The sequence below is a fragment of the Rhagoletis zephyria genome, unplaced genomic scaffold, assembly GCF_001687245.7.
Source record: "Rhagoletis zephyria isolate East Lansing unplaced genomic scaffold, Rhagoletis_zephyria_1.1 Rzeph_scaffold_15839, whole genome shotgun sequence".
Lineage (NCBI taxonomy): Eukaryota > Metazoa > Arthropoda > Insecta > Diptera > Tephritidae > Rhagoletis > Rhagoletis zephyria.
The window spans coordinates 1-12,513 of record NW_016172905.1 but is presented as its reverse complement, the minus strand read 5'-3'; the positions used below and the strand labels follow the sequence as shown (position 1 = coordinate 12,513).

General features: G+C 30.9%; 1 protein-coding gene across 1 annotated transcript; it reads right to left on the bottom strand.

Annotated features, from left to right (window-relative positions):
• Nucleotides 1-16: 16 nt before the first annotated feature.
• Nucleotides 17-12,507, bottom strand: LOC108379195 (protein Malvolio-like; the record flags this gene model as incomplete). The annotated part of the gene is made up of 3 exons (XM_017635517.1): nt 12,491-12,507; nt 233-388; nt 17-175 (listed from the first exon to the last, which is right to left on the bottom strand). Coding segments are annotated over exons 2-3 (273 nt in total), but the record flags the coding sequence as incomplete, so codon positions are not given.
• Nucleotides 12,508-12,513: the final 6 nt, after the last annotated feature.

The following is a 12,513-nucleotide window of genomic DNA, read 5'->3' as shown; positions in this document are numbered from 1 at the left end:
TTGCTTAATTACATACCACGTCCTGATTGGTTTTACCATACATGCCATGCGCAAAGACCGCCACAACAAAAAGATTTATAATAAAGGATACAAACAGCGCCACTGACGCCTCAATGAAGAAGTAGTAATTCGCCTCGCTCACTCTTTTCGGTTGACGGCGATCGATATCACGTGACTGTAATGAGATTGTGAATTTACATACGTAGAAAAATTTAAGGTAAGTAAAACTTACTTTGACTAAGGCCGAATGCAGGTATAGATTGTGGGGCATTATCACAGCACCGACAATGCCTACCGCCTGCAGTAGGACATTGGCATTGCAATCCTTACACCATGGCACAAACATACCTATGATCACTTCAGATTGACTGGGCGCTGAGACGATGTACTAAAAGAATTTCAATAGAAAATAATGGATTTCTTATTCAAATAAGGTAGTATTTAATTTTAATAAATAGAGTAAAACAAGATATGAACAGAGAAAAAACCATAAATGATTAAATAAAGTAAAACAAAAAAATATGAAAATAAAACAGAATAATATATAATAAACTAAGGCAAAATAAAATAAAAAACGAAGCAACAAAGATTGAAAATAAGTCAATATAAAATAAAACATAAATAATTAAATTTTATTTATTTTAATATTTTTATTGAAATAATAAATATGGGTAGCAAATGAAAACCAAACCAAAATGGCGAATCATAGAGTTTAAACAGTCAATACATTAAAGCTAAGTAGACGAATCTAAGTTGAAATAGTACTTTGTTTTGAATGGCGACCTAGATTTCAGTTTTCATGTGTTGACTGTCTAAACTTTTCTAAATTTGGTTTCGTTTCTTAAATTTTGGTACTCAGGGCTATCACTGAATCCGTAGCAGTCCTAATTTTCGTAAAATCTATGAAGCATACACTTTGAGCGCATACGTTCGTAGCAATTCAGATTCAATCATCTCATTTTCGAGCATTTTACGAAAATCGGAATACGATGGTTTCAGCGATAGCCTAGAGAGTCTAGACTATCAGGCATGTTCTGCAAATCGTACGATTTCAAATCGGTGCGATTTATAAAATCTATTTCGGAGTATTTATAAAAAAGAGGGAAAAATTTGGCACTAAATCGATAGATATAATGTAAATGATGTGTTTCTGGCAGTTTGCATTTGAAACATTTAATAATTTGATTTCAAATATACAAAACTACTTTGCAAATAACACCAATTTAAAATCGTACGATTTGCAGAACATGCCTGTATGTTCTTCTTTATAAATTTGGCACCAGGGTGGGAAATAAAGTCAATTGACCTTATTTCCGTTGATATTATAACCTGTCACCGACTTTTTATAGATTAGCAAATGGTTTCTCTAATTTTTGCAAAAAAAAAACCTTAACCCTTAACTATCGTGGGGTCTAAAGGGACCACTTTTTAATTTGTGACTTTATAAGAAAAGTTTGAATGCAGTTTTTTCTAAACATGTATTTCTATTAAGGAAAAAAATTACACTTATATAAATGGTCGCTGTGCCTGAGTGGTTAGAGGCACGTACTAACACTCCGTTGGATCTGGGCACGATGTCTGGTACGAGTGACATCTAAATTAGAAAAGACAACGGCAAACCTCCAAATGTATTGCTGCCATGAAAAAGTTTCACTTAAAATCATTCGCCTCCTCCAGGTTCCTCCATTACATTGACTATTGTTCCTCGTGGAAGCCATAGCATTTCTTACGACTGCGATGAAGCTTCGGTGAATTATTGGGTGCTTAAATAAAAACTTAATGTTTTTTAGTCCCGCTCGGGGAAAATTTGTATTTATTACCCGATTTGGTTTAAATTTGGTAAACAATTAACTCACTTCACAAAATAATTTTCATTTCAAAAATTGTGCAATTAAGCGGGGAATACTGTAGTATCGCTTTCTCATGGGATAAACATGTCCAGTTTTTTCCACAAAAGAAAATAAAATATTAATTCAACTTTTTTCTGGAAGGTAAATGTATGCGGTCTGTGAATATTTTTAGCAGGGAAAGGAAAATAATCACTAATACTAAAATTTTTATTTTTAGATCATTGCAAAATTATTATTTTTTAATTTTAATTTTTTTCGGACAAGAAATAGTTACATTTTTATTTCTTCGGTAAAGCATAATCAATAAAGTTTAATTTTTATCTTGCCGATCAAGAATAATCGTTAAACTTTTATTTTTATTTTTTGATGAAGCATAATCCTAAAATTTAGGTTTTTATTTGTTCAGCCAGATGTGATCGTTATTTTTATAAATTTTAATTTTTTCGATAAAAAATATTCGCTATAACGGAGACTGTGTTTTTATGACCGTTTTCAATGAATACTGATCTAAAAAATAGACCTAAAAATAACGGTTATGGGATCATGGAAACAACAAAAGTCAAAAATAACGGTCAAAACTTTATCGTTACAAAGTAAACAATAATACTTAATAATAATAGATTGGAGCTTACACATAAATTAGAGTTTCGCCGAGCTTCTCCTCCGATTTGTGGCCTTGATGTTGTCAAACAAAGAGGAAGGACCTACAGTTTTACCCCTACTCCGGCGATTGTATTTTTTTGAGAAGCATGGGGGGTAGCTAGAAAAAAATGTTGGAACACCCTAATGTACTGAACTAGAACGATACATAAAACTTATATCCATAAAATATTTATTCTGATTACAATACCTTTTACTAGATGTATTATTTATATAAATCGGACATCTCACAAAACGATTTAGATGTTTTTACAGGATGGCAATTTTTTTCACATTCCTGAAATACTCTAGTGAGTGTTCAAATGGCTTGGAACAAATTGAACTTTTTTTTGGACAAGACATTGTAAAACGCTCTAATATACACATTACAGGAGATTGATTTACATATTTTTGCTGTCTACTGTTTGCTATTGATAAGAATGCGTGTATGCACAAACATACATATGTATGTATGTAAATGCTGGCGTTGTAAAAATATTTTATCATTTCTGCCAGGAAATTCATTTCACGAAAGTCAACGTTTTTATCTTGGGCATTGTAAATTAACTACTCCACCTATGTATGTATGCACATATGTATGGAAGTATGTATTTATGTACATAAATACATATGTATTTGCGAACTACACTGTCTAATGTCAAGATAAAAAATTAAAAACAAAGTAAGACTACAAATTTTAGAGTTGAAGATACTTTGCTTGATTGACATTGTAAATCTGAGCGGCATACATAGGTGCACATCATCATAATTAATGCAAATAGACTCTTTTAGATGTATCCTTGAAACTATCTGTTTTGATATTCAGTTAGTGTGCTCTCAAATACACCGCCATACTAGAATTCAATTCGCTCCCCAATGTTAATTTAACTTTAACTAAAAGCTTTTTTGGGCAATTTTGTGACCCAAATCGTTTTTTTTGTACTTCAAATTGCTTCTAGACTACAAGTGTAATATTTTTTCGGTGACAGGTAACAAGATCAACGGAAATACGGTCAATTGACTTTATTTCGCACCTTTTCAAAAGCGAAATAAAGTTAACAAAAATTTGGAAATAAAGTCATTGACGCCATTTCCTCATTCAAATGGAAATAGCGTCAACAATGCTTAAAGTATGTCGATTCATAGAAAAAAATTTTGTTCTTACAACAAAATTGCCCTTAAGTGTTGTTTTTTAATAGAAGAAAAAGGCTTTTGCCAAATCCTCAGTGTTGTGATATTAATCCACACACAATCATGAACTACCACCAAGTGATTCTATTAAAAAAAATTTAAAATTACGAATATGTAAAAACACGATGCGAAAAACTAAACGCAAAGCACAGCTGGAATACGAGAAATGTTTGAAGAAAGAGTGTAGAAATGATCCAGAACTTGTTAAACATGTTTTGTTTCCACAAAAATAAAGCGAACACTATTAAATTGAAGAAACAGTCCATGTCTAAAAACCCCGGAGGAACACTGAAAGAATTCTGTGTTTTAAATTAGCATATTTTCGGAATTCGGAATGTCTAAGGTGGAAAAGAAACCAACCTTTCTATAAGGAAACAATCATAGAAAAGGAATTGTCTTACACTGTATTCATGTCTCCGCCAACAATGTTACAAACATCATTTAAAAGCAAGGCAAACCACGACACTATTTATAAGATGGCACATTCAAGCCAATGTGCCAAAATGTGGGTATTAACAATTATTGATTTTTTAATATCGGAACCGAGATCATGTAAATTAATTGATTGGTTTTCACACACTTTTGAAACACAAACTATATGCTTTTTTACTGAAGACAAGTTGTTGCCAAAACACACCAGAAATCTTCCAAACAGGACTGCCCCAACTATCCTTAGTTATGAGGTGCCATATTGGGGATAAAAAAGTGCCAAAATGTGCCAAATATAAAAATATAAGTGCCAAAAAAGGTGCCATTACTTTTAATCATTCACATTTAGCAATAAAATAAAGCCACATTTTCAAAACANAAAAATAAATCTACTTGCGTTACAGCACGGTGGGAGACGGGGAAGGGGGCCGGGGGAGGCCGCGACGTATCGTGACGTGGTGTGCGCGCCGCTCGCGCGGAGTACGCAAATTTAATGTTTGAAAGAGCAATAATGTCAATGGATTTTATTTCGCTTTTAAAAATGTAATGGTGCGAAATAAAGTCAATTGACCTTATTTCCGTTGATCTTATTACCTGTCACCATTTTTTCCCCCGGCCAGTGCATGAAAAACCAGAGTGATCTCAAAAACTTGTTTGATTCAGAATTATGTATGATTTAGAAGAAATTTCGGTCTAAAAACACTTTGGTTCAGAGATCGACCTAAGAAAAGTTGAGTTTTAAAATGTATTTTGCTTCGTCCATATAATTTTAGTTTATTTATTTAGCGCCTTTAATGTAAATAAAAATTTACAAGTGAAATTTGTATAAAGGTTTATCTATATTTGCATAGCAATTAAATGGGTTTTATTCAGTAAAAAAAAAAATACAACTGGTGGTAGTAGCGTTTTAACATACACGCTGGCGTGACGATACAAAAAAGAGGAGTGGATTTTGACTTCGATTGCAAATCTGCAAAGCTCTGCGAATTGGGCAAGACTATTTGTAGTATGTAATATTTACTTTTTTTTGCCGTCAGCGCCGAAAGCGGCTCCATTTTTTGCAAATCTATGTCTTGGTACGTTTCAACTGAACTTGCCAAATGTGAAACAAATCAGAGTATAAATGCGGGTTTTTCAAAATATCTCGACTCTGGCGCCACCTAACGAGACCATTTTTGGCTAAAATGATTCTGCTTACTTAACCAATGCATACTATAAATGCAGTTACTGTCGAAATTCGACCGTTTTTTCTAGTTTTCCAGTACCCTTAAGGTTCACACGATTGGTACATTTTTTTTGTAGTCACACGATTCGTATAAAAAAGGGAACTTCTATTGAAAAATTGTAGCAAATTGTTTTTCGTGATTGGGAGATAAATGTTTGTGCATTCCCACGATTGGGATACAATTTGCACCAAATTTTGGGTAAGTACCCAATCGTGTGACACTGCCTTTAGAGAGCTTTTCTAACCTAGCACGTCGTTTAACTTATGAGGTACAAAATTACTTACCCAAAAACCTCCTGCTTTGTAACTAAAACGTACCTACAATTTTTTAAATTTTGGAAGGTCTTTGGGGGACTTAAAAATTGACTCGATACATTCCAGTTTGTCAATAAAATTCGTTAATTTGATACATATCGATAATTCAATGAATTTCAAAAGCAGTAAACATCGTTAACTCAAAATGTATATATCTCGAAATAAATCGATAGCTCGATAAACTTTGTATACTTCTATAAATTTCGTTAGCTCGATCAATTTTTAAAGCTCCATATTTCTCGGAAGCTTTCAACATATTTCGATAACACGCTACACTCTGGTAACACGGTAAAATTCGATAAGCAGTGATAACTCGATTACCTTGAAATTTCGATAACTCGGTATATTTTTAAAATTCTAAAAACTTCGATTCGACAAACCGAAAATTTTCAGTAAATCAATAAATATCCATAACTCGATATATTGAAGGAACTATAAGCGTTACGATAACTTGATAAATTTCGTTACCTCTGTAAACAATGCTAAAATAACTAAGTTTTTGTGTCTATAAATTTCGACCACTCAATAAACATTGATCAATTTGTATAATTTGATACGTTGCGATAACTCAATAAACATGGATAACTTGATAAATTTCGATAACTATAAACTTCCACTTTCCGATAAGTTTCGGTAACTTGATATCTTTCGATAACCAAATTTTTATACTTGTGCACAAGGGTATATCACATAACGGTTGTTTGTAGCAGCCAAAAAGAATTGAGATAGTTGTAGACAAATGTATACATAAATTCTCAGAATGAATAGAGAAGTCGATTAAGCCATGTCTGTCTGTCCGTCCGTCTGTGCGTCTGTCCGTGTGGGGGTTTTAGGTGTTCTAAAAAATGTATCTTCGGAATCATAATAATAATAATCTTTTTACCTTTTTCAGAGATTTGTCTAAGAAAAACTTGAATAACTGCTGCAAAACTTTGCCGATATATATAGACTTGTGATGTGGAAAGCTATTTTCTCACCCTTTTTATTTATTTGCAAAAAAACTCATTCACGACCCAATTTTTTCCTTATCAAATACCATTACTGCCTAAATCAACATGGAATGACACTCGTTTATTTGACCTTAATTAAAAGCGTGAGAAAATACTTTACTAATGATACTCATAAGTCAGTAAGTTGGTAAGGTGTTGACTGAGTTATTCAAGTTTTTCTTAAACCAGTCTTTGAAAAAAGTTCAAAAACAGCATCAAAAATCTCATTATTATGTTCCTGTAGAAATTTTTTTTTAAATATTCTTATGCAAACTTTTTAAGCTTAAACTGTTTAGTCATCTGAGGTAATTTTTTCAAAAAATATTAAAAAAACCGTTTTTATTATTAAAAAATTCAATTTTTGGAGGTATTTTCAAATCCGTCCACCTAACGTAAATCTTAGTATTTTTGCGAGATATTTTGGCGGAAATCTTAAAATATAATAGATTTTATAATTCCAGTGAAAAATAGTACCAATTTTTTTTTTGTATGGGGAGATGCAGTCTACTATACATAAGTTGACTATGATTACTCGGCCGTGCTATCATAGTAGCACAATGCCACTAAGTGCATTTTAAAATTTTCAGGCAATAGCCTCATGGGATTATCTATTATATTTTTTGTTGTTTGTGTGAAATATTTTATTTTTAGCGGTATTTTTTTTTAATCAAAATATGTTGAAACAAAAGTAAAAAAAAAATTTGTCGGACTAAAATTCAGGCCGCTTTTCATATAACGGTAAATTTCAGAACTGCTTGAAACTTCAAAATTTCGAAATTTAAGGACTCTAATTTACTCAAAATTGATACGCCCCGGCTTACCATGTAGCGGTAGCTTTCGGAAAGGTGAAAATCATATATTAAATACTGGCGCCGGGTATTTAATGTTCGGTTCCGCCCGAACTTAGACTTTCTTACTTGTTTATGTCTGAATTTGATTCGATTGCTAAGGAAAAATTTCAATAAATCTTCTTACCCTTTCAGTTACCCTAATTCTTATGTACTTTTCAATTTTAAAATTTCAAATACGAAAACAACTCAAATTAAACTAGTTCCAACAACAACTATACACAAATACCACGATTTTGGCCAATTTTGAAACTATAAAAACCCCTTCTCATCTACAGAAAAATACCTTTCCAATGGTGTTCTTGGTTTTGAAATCGGTTTGGTACAATCGCCAAATGAAGGCGGACAAAATTTATAATTATAAAAAGCAGCCAAATCGTCCTATGAATAAGTTGGATATAGGACTTTTACTTTATTTTTTCGCGGTAGACTTTTCGCTGGAATCGCCCATATTCACTTACAAGTCTTTCCAACACGAGGAGATATTAACTTTCATATAACGACATATATATGTGTACATATGTGTATGTATGTATGTATGTATGTATGTATGCATTTAATACTTGACTTGCTTATTTAAATGCATGCATGTCAAATGGGGCGGCAACTGATAAGAATTTATATGGAGAAAAGTTCCCGTACATGTGGGAGGCTGATAGGAGATCTAATGAGTGAAAATTTATGAGTGTGAATTTGTAATAATTTACTCGGCGACATTTATAGTTTCTTGTTACACTGCATTTGCACTGAAAAACACGCATACTAAATTTAACATCTTTCCTGATATGTAAGGGAGTGTTTTCTACAGTTAGCTTCCAAAACTTTCCATTATCACCATCAAGAAAGTTTGACGAATACGTACATAAGTACTTTATAAAAACTCAAATATAATTAGCAGATAAACAGATAAAGACGTCACTTACGTTGAAAAAGTGGCAAATATAAAATATTGGAAGAACAAGTTTGAATTTAGGAAATTTTCAGAAAAGCATGTCTTTGTTATAATAAAAACTGGCAACCATGAAGCAGAAATTTTTATTTCCAATAAAGTTGTTCTTTTAAAACATTTTTATTTAGACATGGGTCATTCCATGTAAAAGAGGACAACGACAAATCAAATAATAGTTATAAGGAACTTAGAAATTGTTTGGTATTTTTTGGAAGGCATTTTACATGTTAGTTATTTATCTATGTTAAAAGATATAATTCAGTGTTTTATACGTTCCGTCGACAAAGTTATAATTCACAATTCATCACATTCTATAGTCAAGTGTCCCAACAGTCACAATGGAATTGCCCACAAATTTTTTAAAAATCTATGGATATTAAGATCAGTTAGAAGTAAAAACAGAATACAAAACCTGACGCAATAAATTAGGGAAAAATATGAAATGCACACTACTCACAAAATCATGAATCGTATACCTATCGTAACTGCCAGCGGCGCTAGAAAAAAGTTTCGTATATATTTCATGTCAATAATGGCACCGTACATGTTTTAATTAGTATGTACTTTCGGAAATCTTCAAGTTAGAATTATTATACAAATGCAAAAATTATGAAATAAAATTTTTATCAACATATTTGTACCAAAGTCTACATACATACATTTATTGACAGCCTATGAACATAAAGCTTAGCTAAATTTTTTAAATAACTAAAATCATGTGTAGAAAACGGCAAAGTCGTTAAACCCCATACAAATACAATTAAACATAAAAAATAAGCACATTTTTAGTTCACACCTACTTAGTACATATGAAAAGACATACATACACACCCAGTGGGAAAATGTATTGTATGGTAATCGAAAAAATCATAAGTTAAACAGCCGTTTTCACATTCGAAAATGCATTAGTTTTCCCACAGCGATGTCCTAAGAAAAGTGGGACATTCAATATTGAAATACCACTAATGCAGGAATGATTTTTGGATACACTAGAATACTGATTACATATTAAATAGTAATAGAATCTAGAACTCATAAGAAATACATACATTATTTATCACGCATGTAATGCATTATGCACTACTTTTCCCACTGGCTATAATTATGTATGAAAGTGTGTATGAATGTCTGTAAACAAAAACAAAGCCAAAATAGCTTGAAAAAACATTGGCAAAGCTGTGCAAACGGAAGTTATTATTAAAAGGGGTAATTTTTTTTATATTGAGATCGTTTGAGCTGAGGAAAACGTGTTGATGGCGCGCTACATTCGAAGTAGTTACGGTCGCACGCGCCTCAATAGAAATTTGCATAATAAGTTGCATATAGACATGTATATATGTATGTTTGTGTGATTGTTTCTAAGTACGTGTTGTAGAATTATGGGAGTAAATACATATGTATGTCTAAGCAGTTTGTTTTTTAGCGATACAGCAAAATTTTTTTAACAAAATAAAATAAAATTAAACGAAAGTAAAATGAAACCAAATAAAATAACGTAATCCGTTTTGAAATATAATTTGTAAACAAACTTAGTCATCTCCTTAAATAATTGTTTGTTATAAACTGTTTAATTGAAATGAAACGAAATTATTTTTATTACTTACATAACTACGTTAATACAAAAAGTATTTTTTGCTTATCTAAAAATATTCTTAAGCAGGATTGCCAACTACACTGCCCCGTTTTTTTGGTGTAGCATACAAATTCCAGAGGTTTTGGGAGTGATACTGGAGCGAAAATAAATGTAAAATTTTTTTTAAATTTTTTTTTTATTAAATTTTTTTTTTTTTTTTTATTTTTTTTTTTTTTTTTAAATTTTTTTTTAATTTTTTTTTTTATGTATGTTACCGCATAACTTTGGACCACNATGATACAAAAATTTAAAGGTAAAACCGCTAAGAGGGAGCCTGAAAATTTTTGAAGTTTGACAACATAACAAAAATGTTTCAAAATTTTCAATCTCTCACCTAAATTCTAGCTTTCAGTCCCAAATAAAAAATAAAATTATATTTTCATCTATTTATTTTTTGTTTCACCTTTATTCAGCATTTGAGTTAGATAGATAATTAATAGAAGTATGCACTGCGACCAAGAGACCTATTGTGCCCTAAAACATTTGAGCATTTGAGTTGCTCTAAAAGTTTAAATTTTATAAAGTAGATAAACTTCATGGTTTATTCTTTAACAAAAGCCGTGTAAATCCAAGTTTCAAACTCTGCGCCTTTTTATACGATGTTGGTAAGATTTTGAAATTATCAAAAATCATTAATTTTTACCAATATTGTATTAATTTTTAACTTAATCGTTAATAAAATTAATTTTCATATGATATATATAGTACACTCCGCGGCAAAATTATAAGTGCACCACAAAATGACAAGTTTTAACAAATTTGGTTTTTGTTATTAAATTTTAACTATTTTTTTATAAAAATGTAGTTTATTTCTTAACAAAGACCGCGTTTTTTACCTTTGAACCATATTTAACAAAAAATGATAATACAAATTTTGGCAAAAATTTAATTTTTTTATTTCCATTTCTTAGAAATAGTCCGGGCTTATGAAAACTTATTAATTTTTTTCCGATATATGGGATATTCACACCTGCCTGTTTATCAAGTTATCTGGCAAAAAATTATTATTCTCTAGTGTATTGTTTTTGATAACTGAGTTAAAAAGAAAAAATAAAACAAAATTTATTTATAAGGATATAGTGTGTTCTTTAACAAAAACCTTTTAAATGCAGCTTTCAAAATTTGTGCAATATTAAAAAAATTCAACCAGCTTTGGTACAAATTTCAAGTTTTTTAATTCGATTTCTTATGCTGGATTTCCACTAGGCATTAGATGGCAAAAATGACAAATGACAAAGTCAGGCATTTAAAAATAATGGTGTCATTACATTCAAAAATCTTTCATTAAGTTCATTTCCACATAGGATTTTTTTTTTGATGGCGTTAATTTTTTCGGTATTAGAAAGATTTTGAGTATGCGATTTTGTAGCCCATTCACCAAAAAAGTTACAGTTTTTCCACCAGAATTATAAAATTTATTATTTATTAAGGCTTAAGCCAAATTATTTCGAAAAAGTATTAAGATTTACGTGAACTGGACTGATTTGAAAATATCTACTCCAAAAATTTAATTTCAGACCTTCTAAGCTTAAACTCTTCTATCATATAAGTGTTTTTTTTTTGGAAAAAATATTATTCAAAACTAATTTTATTTATAAAAGAACTTATGCTTGAAAGAAATTTTCAATCCGGTTTAGCTCACGTGAAACTTAATATTTTTTGAAATGTTTTGGCTGAGGTCTCAAATTATAATTCATTTTATGATTCCGATGGAAAAACAGTACCGATTTTTTTTTTGTAGGGGAGTCAAGCACCCTAACATATATATTTATTTATTTTATGCTTACAAATATCATATAAACTCGGTATAATGTTTTCGTGATACAAAACTCACTGTAAGCTTACAAAGGTAAGCAACTGGATCGGGTCAAAAATCGATAACAGCGTGGTGGATTATGAAGAATTGTCGTAGAAGAAAACGTATGAAAATCTTGTTTTCAGCAAAATGATAAGATTCTCAATTCAAAACAGACATCGCAGATGTTCTTAAAAGTCTTTTGTTTGATTCAAAATTTATCATTTTTGATATTATGCTCTAAAAATTTACACAGATCATATATGTTTCCTATCCTTGAAGCAATATCTTGCTCAAACTTATGCAAACAAGCCTAGAAAGAGAGTTAAAGTGCCTTTGAAGAACATCTGCGATATGTTTCTAATTGCCGCAGGGTAACTTTCAGAATGTATGCCAAATTTCCGAAATAGTACTCATTTCAGAATAAACGTTTGAAAAAAATAGGTTGATCTCCGAAATAGTAGCTATAACTTCTACCCTTGTAAATTAGTCGTATGTCGTTTTTCCAATAAATAAAAAATCAAACAAAATGGACACAAGCTTAATGCAATTATCTAAAATATAAGTGAGTTTAATTAAACAGATTATTTATGTTAGATATTATCGACTTACGGTTATTGCACTTACCTCATAACCAAAAGTAACCGCCA